At 32.0% G+C, this 20123-nt stretch overlaps 1 protein-coding gene across 8 annotated transcripts in view; it reads right to left on the minus strand.

Annotated features, from left to right (window-relative positions):
- The window catches only part of LOC116426684 (Endo-beta-N-acetylglucosaminidase), a 48346-nt gene extending 29039 nt beyond the window's left edge, over positions 1–19307 (minus strand). The window contains exons 1-11 of one of the 8 annotated variants that reach the window (XR_012999139.1): positions 19109–19273; positions 18816–18883; positions 18419–18740; positions 17915–18358; positions 17676–17850; positions 17362–17580; positions 16935–17290; positions 16679–16861; positions 15851–15963; positions 15379–15451; positions 14415–14536 (exon numbers count right to left, since the gene is read on the minus strand). Coding sequence is in view for 7 of the 8 variants with exons in the window: in XM_076369898.1 (XP_076226013.1) it covers positions 15789–15963; positions 16679–16861; positions 16935–17290; positions 17362–17580; positions 17676–17850; positions 17915–18358; positions 18419–18654 (1788 nt within the window). In the remaining variant the exon portion in view is untranslated. The other 7 variants (XM_076369900.1, XM_076369901.1, XM_076369898.1 and 4 more) reach the window with 7 other exon arrangements.
- Between the last annotated feature and the right edge of the window lie 816 nt (positions 19308–20123).

Raw genomic sequence — 20123 nt, forward strand, 5'->3', positions numbered from 1 at the left:
AGATTGATCCATTTTCCCTTTCTTGTTTGCGGACACTTGATACAAATCTCAGTTCTACACAGTAAAACACTGCATTCCCTTTTTATATGCCTTTCGAATTCTTCTCTTTCTTTCGATTCCTTATAACGTTAATTATCGAATCAGACGGGACAACAGAATAAACTGTACGATAAATATCCGTAAGTTTAGTGTTAATGAAACGAGAAATGTGCAGTCACGATTCATCACATTTATTACGACTGCTCTTTTAACCTTTTTGTATCTCATATATCTCAACGAAGTTTAATTATTAGATTACCAATAGTTAATTTTCGCATGTACACAAATAATTAGGTCACTAATAATAATTAATGCATCACTCAATTTATTGATTAATTATATATCCAGTTTGAAATTTGATCAACAAATAAATGAGCCGTATGTGTTTAATTAATTTAACAATACTTAGATCACAATCGTCGACAAAGTAATGTGTAAACGTATCCTGTTTTAGCAATTGGAGTAGCATAACATTACATACCACGGAATAAAAGAAAACCACGAGTAAACGGTGTTTTAAAACTTCTAACCTGTGATTTCGATCAAGTGTGAAAGATGTTATTCCAAGTGAAGTGTTTCAATAGTAAATCTGGGTTTCTCTAGAGTGCATTTCTGCGTGACTGCATTAATCTCGTGTCGATCGATTCAAGCGAAATTACTGTAATGTTCAACAACTTTCCTCACGTTTTTCATATTTCTAATATATTTTCTGTGTATTTTCTCTGCATTGTTGAATGTAAATATGTTCAAATAAAAAATGAAAAGAAAAACGAGGCAAACACGATATTATGAATTAAGATATTTCTTCCAATAAACCAAATGTATATACAGTTAGCAACGAAAATATTCGAATGCTGCGCGTTATTCATATTTAAATGTGTTTCGCAGTTTGTTTACACGTTGTTAAATATTTCTTTTTAACTTTGCATGTACATACATACATAATTTATATATAAATAATTTAGAGCATATATACATTACTATAAATGCAACTTGTTTCAATAAATTACAATACGGCGTACCTAGAATTTTTTCACCATAATTCATTTCCTGCCGCGTCCAGCAAATACAATTCGCCTGTTCCCAACTGGAACCCGCCCAATCGGCTTTACAGTTGGGACAAGAGCATTATTATGACAGCTCAGTTTCGGCACATTCTTGTTACAGGTATAGTCCCGGGACGAAGAAAGCAGACGGCCAATAACAAGAATGTGCTGAAATTCAGCCGCCATGATAATTCAACCGAGCACTGCGAGTGGACGTCTTTCCTTGCCCCCCAAACTGTGTAGCCGATGAAGCGGGTTCCAGTTCGGAAGAGGCGAACTGTACTTTCATTGCCAATGAAAGGTGCAAATTGCAATTTGCACCTTTAATATTAGGAAAATATAAGCGAAGAAGGGCTCTTTTTCAGGTATACGAGAATTCTAACCCTCAAAAATTCCCACGCTTCGATAACAGTTTCCTATGCCTGTCGTTTTTACTCTGATTCAACACCTATATCGTTTAACCTACAAAGTAAATTATTCTAATTTATTGTTTTACGATTCAACACTTCCTTACGTAATCTGACGCAATATTTTGCACACTGAATGAATTTTCTGGATCCGAGGGAGCAAGAGTATACCCTTTTAGAAACTTGACATAGATTCTTAATAGCAGAACATAAACGAGAAAGAGTTCTTTTTTCCAGGTATATGAAAATTCGACCCTCAAAAATTCTCACGCTGCAATGACACTTTAGAATCATATAAAATATCAGGAAAACATAAGCGAGCCAATACCAATGGTTTGTTTTATAATTATATATTCTCTTACACAATGTGATGTAATATTTTGTCAACTGTATGAATTTTCTAGATTTGGGGGAAAAGGAATACACCCCTTTAGAAACTTGTGACAGATTCTTAATAGGAAAACATAAACGAGCAGGAGTTCTTTTTCCAGCTACATGAAAATTCGACCCTGAATCATCCCCACGCTCAGACCACACTTTCAAATTAGGTGGAATGCCTGGTGTTGTTACCCTTACTCGACATCTATATTGTTTATCCTAAAAAGTAAATTATTCTAATTCATTGTTTTACAATTCAATACTTCTTTGCGTAATCTGACTCGATATTTTGCATACTGAATGAATTTTCTAGATCAAAGAGAGCAAGAATATACCCTTTTAGAAACTTGTCGCAGATTCTTAATAAGAGAACATAAACGGGCAAGAGTTCTTTTGCACAGGTATATGAAAATTTGACCCTGAAAAATTCTCACGCATCGACGACAATTTCCAAACAGGTACATTCCTGCTCTCGCCAGAGCGACCATTGGTTCAAAAGTACACGGGAGCAAGGAAACTCTTCCACTCACAATGCTCGGGCCGCCTCGACTTTCGAGCTATGGTCATTATTGGCGCGCGGCAATCACAAAGGACGGAAGCGAGGCCGAATGCGACGGCATAAGGCGGAATTATAGAGAATTTTGTTTTCTATCGTTACGTCTCATTTCATCGTATTCGGTCTCGCTTTCATTCTGTGTTATTGCAGCGCCAATAATGATCATGCGTCGAAAGCCGAGGCGGCACGTGCATCGTGAGTGGAAGAGTTTCCTTACCCCTTCTGTGCACTTTTAAACCTGAAGGCCTGCATACACGCTAAAACATGTAGCGATGCAAGCATTGCTACTAGCGATGGGTCTGAGCCTTTTCGACTTTTTGTTCAAGTGCAACATGTATTATGAAACTTTGAAAGACTCAAACCCATCACTTGTAGAGATGCCTGCATCGCTGCAGATTTCAACGTGCATGGGGACAGTAACACATTGTTGACCGGTCACGAGTTAACTCGTGTTTGGACTTGCATTAGCTATTTCAATTTTTGAAACATAGGACAATATAAGATATCGTAAAAACAAAATATTCGAAGTTATATAACAGGTACGTCCAAAGTTTCATTTCAATTCATTATGTATAAGATAAATAAAGTATACTGAAGTTTTATTTAGATCGTTTCACTTTCGTATTTAACGCTAGGTTTACGGAACGTATCAATTTGACGCACATTCAATTTTATAAACATTATTTAGTAAATGTTTCGACGGGTTTGAATATGTATTCTAATTATCCATTTTTAAATTTATAATTTTCAAAATCTAATTAAACGAATATCAACTTTTCTAGAAACAATAGATAAACTGTACAATGAATACTGGTAAACCTAGTGTTAATTACGGAATAACCGGTGACATTAAATAGCTTCTGCGTAAAATTGCCGGTTAACAATGTGTTAATACGTTCGCTATCAGCGTCACATATTTGTGACGGGTACAAGCTTATATTTTACATAAAGCAAGTGAAAATAATCTTATAGATATTGTTCTTTAAAGTTATAAGCTACGGTATTATATTTAAGAACTCAATAACTTGTTCCAGTTACATTATTTCGATATATTATTTAGACGATTTATTTATTTCCTCCCATAAACGCTGGTAGCGAACGTGTTAAGGTCGTTCTGGCTAACGCGGTGGCAGGACTGTAAGATACCAGGTGTTTTTACTGATTCAGCACCCATATTGTTGGTCTTAAATTATTCCTTTCTTTCATAATTCTATATTTTCTCATACAATCCGAAATTTGTTATAGATTCTTAATAGAAGAACATGAGCGAGCAAGAGTTCTTTTTTTCAGGTATATGAGAACTCCAACCCTCAAAAATTCTCATGCTTCGATGACACTTTTCAATTAAGTAGAATACCAGGTCTTTGATGTAATATTTTGTATACTGTATAAATTGTCTAGGTCTAAGGCAGAAGGAATACACCCTTTTAGAAACTTGTCACAGATTCTTAATAGGAGAACATGAACGAACAAGAGCTCTTTTTCCCAGGTACATGAAAACTCGACCCTCAATAATTCGCACGCTTCGATAACACTTTATAATTACAAGTAGAATACCAGGTTCTTTCATATACTGTGAACCACTTATATCGTTTATCCTGATAAGTAAGCTAATCCAATTAATGTTTTACAACTTCTGTATTTGCGAATTTAATGCAGTATTTCGTGTACTGTATGAATTTTCTAGATATAAGGTAGAAGGAATACACACTTTTAGAAATTTGGCACAGACTCTTAATAGGAGAACATAAACGAGCAAGAGCTTTTCTTTCAGGTACATGAAAATTCGATCCTCAAAAATTCTCACGCTGCGACATTTTCCAAACAGGTACTTGCAGTATTGTTTCCAGGTTTATAGTGCTGACCATAGGTTTAAAAGTGCACAGATGGTAGGATTAAACTGCTCGCTCCACCTTTACTCGTGGCTCGGCCAATAACAAGGACGTGCAGAAACCAACCCTCCATAAGCACCAACCAAGCGCTACGAGTGGATATCCCCTCTTACCATTGTGCACCTTTAACCCTTTGAACTCTGTAGGCTCAAATATTGCACCAGTTATAATATTAAATATTTTAATGAATCTTAAAGAAACCACCTTAAAATTATTCGATTTTCCACACATCCAAATTTTCTACTAAGAAGGAAAATAAAAAATCGAAGAAATGTTATAGCATTTCTCATTTTCGCTAGAAATACTATAAAAATTAGTTGCAGTTGCTGATAGATTACAAAACAACCTGAATTGTTGAGGGTTAAACCTACTGTCGCTGCTATAAACCTGGAAGTTTCAGTGTAGATTACCAGGTATTTTTACTCGAATTCAATATTTATGTTGTTTATCCGAAAAAATGGATTATTCAAATTTATTGTTTTACAACTTCTGTATTCCTTTGCATAATCTGTTCCAATATTTTGTATCTTAAATGAATTTTCTAGATCTAAGGGAGCAAAAATATACCCCCTTAGAAATTCGCCACAGATTCCCAGTAGGAAAACATAAACGAGCAAGAGTACCTTTTTTCCAGGTATGTGAAAATTCTACCTTCAAAAGTTCTTACGGTTCAATGCCAATTTGCCTACAAGTAGAATACTAAGCGTTTTTAGTGTGGCTTAACACTTATATTGTTTATCCCAAAAAACAAATTACTTCTATTGTTTGTTTTATAATTTTATATTCCCTTATACAATGTGACGCAATGTTTTGTAGTCTGAAGGCATTTTCTAGATCTAAGGCCGCAAGAGTATATCCTTTTAGAAACTCGCCACAGATTTCCAATAGGAAAACATAAACGAGCAAGAGTACTTTTCCTTTCAGGTATATGAAAATTCGACCCCCAAAAGTTCCCACGCTTCGATCACACTTTTAAATTAGGTACAACGCCTGGTGTTGTTACTCTTATTCGACACGTATATATTGTTTATCCTAAAAAATAAATTATTCCATTTTATTGTTTTACTTTCCAATTTATTTTTATGTTCAATATATTATACACTGGTGGATTTTCTAGGTCTATGACAGAAGGAATACACCCTTTTCGAAACCTGTCACAGATTCTTAATAGGAAAACATAAACAAACAAGAGGTCTTTTTTCCAGGTATATGAAAATTCGACCCTCAAAAATTCCCACGCTCCGATGTCATTTTATAATCGGATATTTAGAATACCAGGTGCTTTTACTGTGACTGGACATCTACATTGTCTATCTTAAAAATCTAAGTTTCTGAAATAAATGCAGAACCAAAATACAGAATCGAAAAATAACAATTATAAAAACTTTACCGTGAGTAATGAAAACTAAGTTACCTTCATACGTGTTTTTATTTAACATATAGGATGTTGACGAGATTTTCTCTTTAAATTTTATTGATATTTTATGGAAAGTACATATTATCTATTATATTATATTATTTTATATTATACTATATTATATTATTCTATATTATATTACATTATATAATATTACATTTATTCATTATTAAATAAAATATACTTAATAAAATACCGTCGTTATATATAGAAGTTACCATTGAAAGAAACGCCTATACTCCGAACGTCTATCAAGGGTTAAATTTCTTTCATCCACTTCCACACACCTCGCTCACCTTTTCTAAGCCTAGAAACATGGCCAATCCTCTAATTACGCCACCTTGACAGTGGCCAGCTCGAAATAAACCGAACGGTGTTTATTATTCTACGAACGGTCCCATCAATATCGCGGTTCTCGAATCGGCGGCGTTCACCTGGATGACCAGGCACGTTTTACTTTCGCGGCACCGAACACTGCGTTCGGTTGCAGGAAATGGTGCGCGGAATGCCGAAGCCTGCCCGCGCGCGCACGCGATGGGAGTCGAAGAAAGACCGTTGGAAATGTTTCCTTGGTCGGGAGAGGCACGAGCCGGCGCTCTCTCGTCCTTTCTTCTTTTTCTCTCCCGCCGTATCGTGAAACGGCGACTAGATTGCCTTGGCCAAGCAGGAAAACAGTCTGATCTCATCTTGTAAATATGAACGTTCCTCCCTTGTTAACCTGCCGAGCCGACAGCGACGTCGAATGCCGGGAATTTCTATGGAAATGCTGTGGACAGGCCCACTGATTATCCGTTTACAATTGAGGGCGTCGCACAGTGGTCCGTTTCGGCAATCCAGCCGAACGAATGTCCCAATTTATATATAACGCGTCGAAATGAAGGAAAAGCACCTTTTTGTTAAGAAACTGTTCGTAATATATAATGAGAATGAAATTGTTAATAAGTTCATTGTACGGTTTAATTTGTTTAATTTAATAAAAAAATGTAAGTAAAAGGATTGCAAAGTTTCTAAGATCTTTTAAACATTTTTAAAAACTACGCACGTACTTTTACATTTGTTTGCAACTCGATGATAGACAATATTATTTTAAATCAGGATTGTTTATTAGATCTAAAACTTTATGTCAAAAAGCGTTTATTCACAGATATTTGGAACATCGATGTTTAATTGAAAAATATTTCTATCGCAAAGAAATCACATGATTTCATATCTTTTAAATATATTGCTTTGTAAAGAATGCTTTGATAATGAGAATCAATGGAAAAAATTTGCTACGTAGAACACAGATTGAAGAGATAAAACATTCTTCCGACATGGTGTCTCGCGAGATTCAAACTAGATTTACGCATTATCTTATGTAAATACGATCACACTGAATATTTATTACCACTGTTAGTCAAAAAAAGGAAAGATACTAAAATAAAAAACCTTTTCCCAGTCTGAAATTTGACTGTTGAATGTTTGAAACGTGTTTCCGCAACATCCAGCACATCGACTTCATCATTTCGCAATTACATGGGAATATCAGCAGTCTCCAAACGAAACATCGACATTAACCGCCATGAGATACACCAGAGACCGCAGTTCAAAACACTATAAACTCATACGCAGCAATTGAAACGGCGTACAGAAACATTTTCAAGATTTCACCCGGGTGAAATTATTTGGTCATTGACCCTAGTGATGCGAAATAGAAAGATATGCGTGTCGTTGAACCTCTGAGCAAGAATTATGTCATGCCTTCGCTTTGGTCACTCGGACATGCTCATCAAAAGAATAGATGATAATAATTACAATAATTAATCTATTTGTCTATTTATCCAGTTATCTAATAACTTATCTCTTTATCTGTTTGTCTACTCCTCTTTTTATCAACTGAACAATTTATCCGTTCTTTTATTTACGGAGAGAAGTCCATAAATACAAATCAATAAAAATGGAATATTCTAACGAGAAGTACCTAAACAATGTATAGAACATTCGTAATTAATTGGTAAGTAATAAAATAATAGAAATAGTCAGCAAGTTAATCATTGAGTTGGTATCGTAAATCTTAAGTTACACTGTTATTTAGTTCTGTTACAAAATATTTTGATTTGACACCGATTTTCTTCTAGCACTTGTTTTTAACCCACCTGCATCATTAAGCGGAATAATCTGCACACAATAACTTTTAGTTGTCTACGTGTTACTCGACTATATCGGTCGGAGCAGATTAATTTCAAACGAAAGCTTAGAAGACTTTCAGTTGAGCATCTCTGATTTATAAAGTAAGCTTCACATTTAGAGCAAAGATGCAAATGGGTTGACACTAAAACTATCAGACGGGTCAAGCTAACCCATTTCAGAATTCTAATTTTAAAAGAGTTTCAATTAATCAAGGCATTCCCGCGACAGATTTTCAATTAAACTTTTGTATTTGCACAGATGCAAGACTAGTGGACCGTTCAAATCTCAAGAAACATATTGTCCTAATTTTTATAAAAAAATTGGAAATAAGTCACTCTAATTGCTCAGTAATTTTATTATTAAACAATTTGGATGTTCCGGTTATCGGTGACTACCGCAACAGTCAACGTATAAAACGAGTATGTTTAGAATTGCTAGAACAGAAGAAGTTCCGAAACAAAATTTTGGCGAGTCGAAGGTGAGCCAAAAACTGTTCCCGACGTAATCGCCAGGTTGACCGACGCGTATGGAGACAGGCGGAATAAACGTTGTAATGCAAAGTGTAACCGCAGAAAAAATTCGACCCGATAACCGCAGGAATATCAATGAGCCGGTCGCATTCTCTGGTTACAAATGGCGGTTGCGACACGGGAGAAACGTAATTTGGGTTGCGCGAGACTGCTGAAACAAGCAATCCTACCGGGCTGTTTATTTCGACCATACCCGTCGTAATGAATGTTCGCCATTAGCGGCCGCTGCGCGTCTGAAAATTGCTACCGTTGACTTTATCGTTGCAGACGATGAAACGTTCTTATCGTTTGTGCCACGCGCTCGAATTATGTCCGCGGGAATCATCGAAATGTCGAGAATTAATCTTTACTTTGAATGAAACAACGATGGAGGAATCGATTGCGGTGATTTGTTTTTACTTATACGAATGAAATTAACGACAGAGAAATACTTTAACACCCGTGGGAACAGCGCTCGCGATCTCGAGAGTATGGACCACACCTTTAATCGTCTGTGATACGGTGATTTCGGTATCGATCCTCTACATTCACAGTGCCTATTTCACAGAACGCGATACGTATCTTGAATTATTTATGGTAGGAAGTATAACTGAACCGATAAACGCAGGTTTTCTATAGAGTTACTCCCACTCGTATTCGCACACTGCGCAAGTGTTGCAGAGAAATTGAGAAGAAATTGACTTTTGGATAAATATTTAAAATTTTGTTTTATTTGAAACGAAAATTTATTTAAATTAATTTTTGTTAATATTAAATTCATAATAATTTAATTTGATTAATATTCTATGTATAATAAATTATAATTTATAATAATTATAATAAATTTATATTTATTTAAAACTAATTTTTAATATTTGTTGTATTGTTATATTGTTGTAGTGTTTTATTCTCTTGTCGAAATGCTACTTTAACCCGTTGCCCTATGATCTATTTCACAACTTTGATTGATGAAACTACTTTATCGTTAACAATTTCTTAGAAAAGAAAATAATTTGATGCTTATTTTATGTCTACGTTTATCTGAGAGGTTAACCACAGATAATAAAAAATTAATGTTTAATCTATATTCAAAAAGAGTAAACAACATTTAGATTCGCTAAATTCAATTGAAAATCTTCAGTACGAAAATTTGAATATTATCAATAAGGTTACGAATAAAAAAAAAATAAATTTAAGAATGAAACAAAATGTACAAATGTACAACAATGCTGATCAGATAACGAAGCCAAGCATAAAGCTTGTATACTTCGAAAGTGACTATTGTATAACAGTCTTAAAGTAATGGAAGCACTTCTATAATCTAGATATCTTCATTAAAAAGTTATGAGCAGAATTAAAAACCGGAATTCACAAAGAAGAAACAATGTGTATCAGCTAAAAGAAAAATTAGATATGAAGTGAAAGAATCACGGTGATGCAATAAAGAAAAATTTGGTTTAAACTGTGTTGATTAGGTTACTGAAAATAATCAGATAGATAAAGCCGTTATGCAATAAAATGTTAATTCGTCTATTTTACAGTTGCATTCTTTTTGTATTTTTTATATTTCCAAACACTGGGAAATAGAACGTTTTACATAATAGTATGGCAAAAATATTGAATTTACGATAAAAATAATAAAAAAAATTTAGTATGAAATTATGATTTGAATTTAATGTAATTATTAGTAAATATTTTGTCCAAAGTACTTTTGTTTATAAAATAGCATTAAACTTGAAACACCTTCGACAGGATTTGCACAGTAATACAAAGATAAATGATCTCGCGGGTCATCAATTTTATCATATCATTTGGTAATTACGAATTACTAATGATGGGGAATCATATTAATTCCGAATTTGTTTTTTTAATGATCCATATAAATCATCCTCTAAATTTAAAGCAGAATTAAAACAGAGATTTGTTGCATCTTTAATTTTGTAATGCGTTTGCTGTGTGATTTGAGTCGCGATTATATAGAAATATTAAATTTAGTTTAACGCATTCACGACCGTTGACGTGAACTCACGTATTTTCAAACAGAATAACTTCCAAATATCTTATTCTTCTGTTATTTTCCATTTGCGACTTTCTTAACGGAAAGTTCTTCATTTCAAACAATAGATCGTTACAAGACTAATGTATCAAGACAAATTTTATAATTTTTATTCGTGTTTCAACGTCAGAAATTTTCGTTCATATTTCCTTCACTTTCACCGGCGATGAGTATTATAAAAGCGAAAAATTTGCCGCTCGCGGATGTGTTAAGAAACATCACATTTCCGAAAACATCTGGAAGATGTTGTAAAACACATTTATATGTTTATTGATTCGTATAACCATATATTTGACACAATAGAACAAAATACCAAACGCTCTAAAGTAGAGCTATAAAGAGAACTATAAACCAATTTACCTCTACGAATTCAGCGCTGAAAGATTCCATTGTAATAAATCCTGTTAATTTTTGCCTTGGCAAATTAAATAACTCGTTCTCGCTCTGGTATTAATATTTTGTTACGAATGATAATTACCTTTACTAGAACTAGCCTGTCACTAATGATTTGCTAGAAAAGGAAATATTCTATGTAAGAACTAAGAATTCTCTAAAAATTAAATATTGATAACAGAAGAATAATATTTCACTTTCGGTTAAAAGAATTGAACGGTATTCAAACTGATGCAGTCTGTTTTAAATCTTTGTTACAAGTCTAACACGATACATTGTAAAGCAAAAGCTTAAAATTCGCTTTTTCAAAGTTTTTTTAAGCATTCACTTAGTTGTCAGGTTATTTATATTCTCTTTTAATCCTTTAACTGCGGTGCATTTTACTGAAAAACTGTCGACATTATACTGAAACATGTTGTTATATTTACTCTCCGAATCCGAAACGCGTTGTTAGGATGAAAACAAGTTTGGTACAGTGACGTAATAGGTTTTTATGTAACATATAAATACATATCCACTATTCTATCAGTTTAGTAAAATAAACGTTTGAAGTCGAACAAAATATATGGAATATATGGTCACGGATATACAGAGTGTCATTTCAATTTATAAATCTAATTATTTTTGATACTATTCGTTCTTTAAAAAATGTCAAAAAGCAATTTTTTCTGTTTTGAGAGGTCAATAACTCGGCACATTTATTTTGCCTTCAGGTGAACGTGTGTAGACGATATGAAGGTCGCTACTATTTTTTCAGGTGTAATCATTACTTTTCCATCAATCGATAAAGTAGGTCATTTTCCACAAAAATATGTTAATCAATCTACTTAGAAAACCCATCGAAATATAAACCATTACATTTGACATTCTTTTAAAATAACGAATAGCTTCTAAAATAATTTCATTTATGGATTCAAATAGGCCACCTTATATGTGCGCCTTTCAGATTGTTAATCATTCCACAGCTGTACTTTCAAATCCAACCTTAGCAGATTTAGCAGAACTTACAGTTCTTCTTTTATCTAATGACAATGTTTTTATAATTATCTGATAACATTTTTTTATATTTCATAGTTTTAAGAATTTTGTATACAAATAGAATGTCGAGAAGCATTCGACACGTAGTGTTTTATGCTATTCATTACCATACGAATCACAAAGAATAGTAAAAGATAAAAAACCTGTTCCGTGAAATGTCCTAAACACCGATGCAGTTAGAAACAAAATGTTAAATGTAGATACTGATTATTCTTTTACAAAAAATAAGTTAACGTAGGCGTTAATATACCTCAAATAACGTCTTTATTTATTAGTATTTTTTAAACTAATTAGTATGTTTCGCCGAAATGTTTCTTAATGTAGAGTGTACGTCGAGGCGATAAACATATTTTTTCAGAATTTTTTCTAAAACAATTACAAGTGGAAAAACAAATATTATTTAATAGACAAGCACTTTACGCTGAGCAATTATCTTTTACGATCTTGTAGGTATGTCTATGTCAAGTTATAGCCCAAGAACAGTCATCGAGGGACGAGAGACAAGTGTACGGACCTATTAACTGAACTGGGCTGATCATATGTTAAAAAAAAGTTTACAGTCAAAGAAAATTATATTGCTCGGAGGTTGTTTCTGGCCGATTATAAGTAAAAGCTTCAGTTTCCTTAAAATATTGATTTGAAAGAAAATAATTATTCTCAGATGTTCTCATAATATTATTTTCTTAAAATCTTCTTCCCAGTCATTTATCAAAATTGATTAAAATAGAATTCCGAAACTATAACACGCACTGTCTACGCTCGAATAATATTCGTTTCTTTCATTCGTAAATGATTTAATAAAATTGGGAAAAACATTTAATAAAAATACTAATTTCAAGAATAGTAATAAGAAATAAGTAATTTGAGTTATATTAACGTCATGTACTAAACTTTAAAAATTTTCTTGATATCTCTATATTTTTTATAAAAGGTCCAACAATCTTTTCTTATGTAACATGTCTGACAGTAAGCGATATTTTCACTCCGTGAATATAAATATAGGTAGCTATAAAAAATACGTGTCTATAGTATTGTGATATTTTGAGTGAATAAAAGTATTCATACACTATCAGATTTGATATTAAGAATTTGATAATAAACAAGATTGAACAGTAGACCTCCATGCTTGCTGCTGACTCGGTGAATGAATTTTCTTTTGGTATATCGTAAATCAACGAGTTATTACGCTATTCCGTATTCCTATTCAAATTAGTTAGCAAATTACGAAATATAAATATTGTTGATTTTATTTTTTTACGGTGGACATTATAATAAATCATTCACTTACCAATTATAACTATCCTCCTTACTATTTTCTAACTATCTAAACACAATTGTACAGCATTGGATATATAGGGTAGACCAATAATTTTTACCTCCAGGAATATTTCTACTGTTTGTAAAAATATAAAAAAATAAACTTTATTTACGGAAGTTGTACGATACCGAGAAGATCCAGTAACAATTCTTATACGCGTGAGGGTGAATAGAAAATTTACTTTCTTTTTAAATGGTACAGTATACCTACATTTCCAACTCTATTAGAATAATAAATGTTTAGGCGATTTCAATGACGTATAGTAAGAGGCTAATTGGTACTAAATAAAGCGAGAATAAAATAATGATTCTTCCTTCATAAGAAGTGTTAAAGGTTTTTACGTCCACGCGAAATTACAATCGTCGAACAGCTTAAACTCCTTTATGATGAAAGGATTTTCTCCTTTATTAAATATCAAATAACTAATTGTAAATCCAAAAAATGATGTCATTTCAAAAAATAAGGATGACCTTGAAACATTTCCAAAATCTCTCAAACTCACAATTCACAAAAAATTATTACTAAGGTATTATAGTACTCTAGGTACTATATAATATCTGTAAATTCATTTAGAAATAACAGACATCCTAGGTGGTCGTAGTTATTGCTTCATCTTTATACGAGCTACGCTTACATTTCATAGTACATACTTAGACTTGACATTAAATAATGACATACATGAAACATTGGTTCAGTTATACCCTTTACAGTACTTTATATTTCACATGCAATAGCAGTGACCTCTGAACTATTGCCCTGTGAAAGACAGAATGAAAAAAGTACAAAAAAAAAAGTTAAGTATCGTTGTTCTTAGAGGGTGAAAAATATGAAATAACGTGATGTTATAATGTTCAGTTTATCATTTTTATTATTAATTTTGTTCTTTCAATAAATATTTTGTGTATATAGAGTAGCAAATGGTAAGTTAATGATTTTTCAGTGTTATTTTATCTTTTCGAGTATTGTTAACCGCAGAACGCAATCAGTGGACGAAAAAATTTATTCAAGTTATGGTGTCGCGACCTCCTTCGCGCGGCACCGTTTGTTCCTTGTGTGTACGAGTAAATATGGAGGCTAAATGGGAATTTTTCGTCCTTCTATTAAATACATTGCTGTCACGGAGTGCAGATACCCTTCTATCGTGTAAATACACGAGCAACAGGGTCGCGGCGAGGTGAAACGGAAATACGAAGTTAAAATTAGGTTATACTTTTGTTCCTTGTATTCTCTTTCTCATGTATTCGACTTAATAAATATTCAATCACGTTTACTTAATGCGTAGGTTGCGGATCTTTGTGCACTTGTTGGAAATTTGAATCTAGAACACGTAATAAAATGGAAATGTTTAAAATAATTAACACACATTGCGTCTCTTTAACTATCACGCAAAATTCATTCATATAAAGTAGAGCATTTTCATGTTTTAAGGTGTGTTCATAGATATTAGAAAGAAAATCTGTACATGCATTAGAAATGTAAGCATCAAGATAAAAAGTAATTAACATTAATTTGGTGTTAATCTGGTAAAGAAATCTGACAAACCTGATGTGTATAAATAAGTCTAATTTTAAATGTTTGATTTTTATCTTTATGATGTCTTTAGTGTTCATACGTTTATCTCTTTATTGCTTCTCAAAATATGTTAACATATATTAAGCAAAAATACACAGAAATACATAATATTTGTTAATATTTGTATCATTTAAAAAAAAATTGAATTAAAATTTGTAGATTATCAAATTAATTATGAGTCACTAAAATGGAATTGTTAAATCAATAAAACTTCATTGCACTTAATGCAGTAGATTATTATTTTACATGAAGTTTTATATTTGTTTTGAAAGAACTTAAATCTTTACATTGTTTACCCATTTCCTGTACGCTATCATTATCCGATTTACTTCCAATTAAACAAAAGATTTAAAAACATTATGATCTTAAAATATATTGATACTTTATCAAATTGTTTGTTTATTAATAGAATCAATAGCTGAAATGTATGAAATGTATGAAATATACTACTATTATGATTAAAAAAACCCTTAGGGAAAAAATTATCAAGTAACAAGATGTAATAAAGTGAAATATTTTATTGTCTGATTTTATTATTATGGGTCAAACTTAACCCAGCCTTATCTTTTATCTATCTTTCAAACTTACCATCACCCGACAGAAAATTTATGATATTTCCAACTTTATGGAATGACGGACGAAGAAAATCAAAAATGTTAATCTGTAAGAATTGTAATAAAAACATCTGTAATCCAGTTAATCGAATTTGAAGAAAAATCGGTGCCGATCCGGATAACTTGGCAATATGGTCTTTTTCTTTTACACTAATAAAACAAATAACAAAAAAATACGTCTGCTGCCCGTTCTTCTAATAATACAAAGTTCACCGATGAGAAATGCTTTTATCAAGCTATATGTTACATCGGATAGGTGTTCTATCATGGAACGCCTGTGTTCCTTTCACTAAAGTGGTTCTCAATTGCAAGAGGAAACGGGCCATCGCTCTTTGAAATGATTCTTTACACGGTTCGAGAACCTCGCCTTGTGATATACTTTTATCATGACGTAATACACCTGTGCTGTGTATACCTCTCTGGAATGTAAGCGACAATGGACTTACCCAAGCGGTTTTGACGCTTTGCATTTAGAATGATCTCCCCCAGATAGCAGATACACTTCCCCGCGAAAGATACGCCGATTTCATTTACGGTCCTCATATTTGTCAAGTAAACACTGCCAACATGAAAGTAAAACATAAAAAAAAGGTACCGATTATTAGTATACCCAGGTCTTTTATACAAATTTATATTTTTTCATCTATATTTAAAACAATTAGTGTTAAATAAAAATTGATTTTTACTATTAAGGATTTCGAAACAACATAAACACATTATAAAACTTAGCCTGAGTTACTTGTTTAATGTGCGATGTGCAATGTAATATAATCTATGTGATTAATGTTATTAATACTATTCAATAAATTTCCAATTGTTTATTATATTCTCCAACAATTAGGTTAATCACGTAGAACTTTGTAGGTTAAATGTGAATCTAATTCCATCACCTTCGATTTTGAAAAAGAAATTAAATTCTCAACTTTAAAATAATATTCAAACATATTCAAAGAAATTAGTATGTAAATCTTTTAGATTAAAATTTGTGTATCGAATAATACAATTACATACAGTGAATTGTATGCATTCATAATATATTTTGAGTGATGTTAGTTTTTGTAGAAAAATATAAAATTATGTAAATCTAAATCAGAAAAAGAAAATACAAGAATTTAAATTATAAATTGCTTTTTTGTAAAAAGATATAAAAAATGGGAAAAGATCCTGTAATCCTAATGACATGAAATCTATCTCATCTATTCACAATTTTTACATGAAACTTAGTAGATAAAATAAAACAACATGTCTGTTTTATCTGGTACTGTTAAACTTACCACTTTTTCCACGTTGAGTATAAATTTTTTGATTTGTATCGCAAAATAGATCTTAAGCCAGTATTATTACCTAATATTAATATAGGCTTGCTTTGCGCTCCATTTTCCGAAACTGGTACTATTTCGTTATAAATGATGGTTGCTTCAATGTCTTGTTGAAATTCAACATGGATTAAATATAATCTGTAAAAAAACAGTTAAACATCAAAATTTAAAAAAAGAAACTACTTTTTACAGTAAAATGTATAATCCTCACCTATGATATAACCCAGGATCATTAGTAATTAATTTTAAACAACCACCACCCTCGAAAGACAATCCGTCATGAAATTCAAAATAATTTAAGCCGAGTACGGGTAATTTATTTTCGATATTTACAGTATTTCCTAATATTCGAATAGTATTTATTGCAGTCTCGTAAATATATTCTCTTGGTGTCTGCGGAGATTTTTTTTCCTTATTTGCCGTATTCGATTCTAGTAGTTCTGGAGAACGAATGAATTTTAAATGTGGTATAGGTACAGAAATCTGAGGCTTCTGCATTGATAAATTGTAAAATGGTTTTTGTACAAAGACAGTTTTCCCTCTTATGACGAGCTTTTCCAATTGCATCTATAAAAGATTCATGTTATAGATATGCAAGTTTGCAATAACATATTTAATTATTTTATATTTAAATTTACCTCTCCACAGCGGTAATAAGCACTACCGTTGCCATGGCAGAACGACGTTTTGAACGTTTCATTTTCGTATATAAAAATGTGAACGTATAAATATGGGAAAAGTTGAGCCCAGAATGCGTTCTCTAATTCGTGGAATGCACTAGCTCTAAAAAACTCATGGGTCCATCCAGATGCAAAAATTGCAACGGACAAACCTTGTTCTCGAATTTGTTGTAGAGCCTATGATGCAGAATATTGCAAGTAAATTTTAGACTGTAACTTAAGAAAGACTGCATAAAAGTACACATAATATTACTGTAAACTATTACACTTACATATAATGAATTAAAACCACCACCTCCTGGACAACCTCTTCCCCAAACATCCAATCCCACATAAACATCGTGAATGCTTCGATTGTGATTTCTTGCAAGATTGCAGCTGTTCTCTAGCTTAGACTTGGTCCATGTATAATTTAGATAAATGCCATCACAAGATAAAAAGAAATCTCTGAAATATTGTATCTTAATTTAAGGAATATGCAAATTTATAAAGATGTAAATAATGTACTTACATGTTTTTATCATTTAGCTCATTCTGCCAGTTCAAATTTCCTTCTTTGGTTACACTATCATACCAAATAATTTCAGAACCTCTAATTTCTATATGAATGCGTTGTGTTAGATATTCCAGAAAATAAATTAAATTATTAATATGTTCGCGTTTTATTTTATTCTCAATGTTCAACAACCAGCCTTCAAATTTATAAAACTTTGCAACATGAATTAGAGCTTCTGCAAATTTTCTAGCTGTTTCTTGTGATTCAAGTACCGGTTCCAATATACCTTCTCTCTCTGTTATTACAGTACCAAGGATTTTCACTCCATGTTCATGTGCTGCATTGATCCATCCAAAAGGTGGTATAGTTATAAAGTGATGACTGAAGTAGACAAATATATCGATAACACTCCAATGATAAAACAGATAAGATTTATGAGAATCTGTACCATTTATAAATCTAGAAAATCAATTATGTATAGTAAATAATGTAAAATGACATAATTTCAATGAATATTACCTGTCATCGATGTAACCACCTAACATATCATGGCAAAGCAATGTTTTAGGTTTTTCGCCTCTATCAAACTTGGTTAAATGTACATTTTGATTACTTATGTCAAGACCATGGTATACATAGTCTGTACATTCCCTTAATTCCTTAATTTGTGGCCATGGCTTTAAGTTATCCACATTATCATACAACTCTTGTAAACCTTTAAAAGGCTGTGATTCTATGACTGTATCGTCAATCATAGCTTATGTTTTGTTCTGGCTTACAATCTTTGAACTGATTTTCTACCAGAATGGATACACAAAGCATTTCACTCTTACTTATGTTGCTGGAAGAATTATGACAATAGACAATATCAACAGCTAGCATTTATATTAAATGACACTGATGTATCACTACATACAAGTTTTTTATCGCATTATCTGGCAGCTGTTAACATGGATAACATAATGAGTATGTCCTAGTATTTATCTAGAAAAAAACAGATACGAAAATATTACGCATGACCAATACACAATTATGTAAATGATTATAATGAAATAATGAGTTATTAATATACATATACACTTGACACTTATACTAAAAACACTTACAGAATACATACTTTCCAATGTATGAGAATTGTGCCAAAATAGATTATTCGAAACAAACATATCAAACCAAATAGTGCTTAATGTAATATTTAAAGAAACAAACCTAATATTCGTTTACTGTTTGCTTAACCTTATTCTTTAGCACCTAACCTGTCGGTAAATTGCACACAGTCTGAATTTGTCATCTATCAACAGTACCAGGAGAACTAACGTCATTTAAATTTTTTAATCCCCTTCTCCTTTATTTTTTAATTTCTATTGAATCATATTATATGCAACTTTACCTAAATTATTTTTTAATAAATAAATTACATTAAATGTATAAAACTAAATAAATAAATTAATCGTACTTTATATTAACATAAAATATAAACTGTAAACTTATTTAATATTTTCAGTAAATAGGGTATTTTAATCCTGTCAAGAGTGAAGTTATGTCCTATATTCAAAATCTAAAGTTAATAATTTTAATAATTACTGCGTAACATATTCAGTGTTCCAATAAATAATCATGTATTGTCAAATTTAATATTTCTTTCATAACAAATCAAAAGACTGTACTGTTTTATTAACGCGTTGAATGCCATGGGGGTCACCGGTGACTTCCGGCCAAATTCAATTGCTGCAATTTTCTCAATTCAACAACGATTATTTGAAAACATTTAATGAAATAATTTAATGTCGTATCTTTTTCATTTCGCATATTCTGCATGTTAAAATCATGCGGCATACAACGTGTTAATATAGTGGAGTCTCGGTTATCCGTATCTTGTTTAAAAGTTTCGTATTTTCCGAAATGCTTTGAACATTATACCTACCGATATGTATTCATTTTTAAGACATTCACGTTTGCAGAGCAACGTGTAAGAACAGTAAATCTACGTTTAAACAAAGAAATATAACTTGATTTTTTAAAAAGCGAACTAAATACTTCTGTACTTAATTAAACTTAAATATTCTGTATTATATTATCAACATGTTTTTTATGAGTTCAGATAGTTGGACGAATTATTGGTACGATATTTGGAAAAATAAACGAACATTTTAAAGCTGCCAACGAAGTATCATGGCGGTACCGTAATGGTGTAGGGTGCATTTTGTGGATGCGTTAAGGCACC

Source organism: Nomia melanderi, chromosome 8 (genome assembly GCF_051020985.1).
Source record: "Nomia melanderi isolate GNS246 chromosome 8, iyNomMela1, whole genome shotgun sequence".
NCBI classification, from domain to species: domain Eukaryota; kingdom Metazoa; phylum Arthropoda; class Insecta; order Hymenoptera; family Halictidae; genus Nomia; species Nomia melanderi.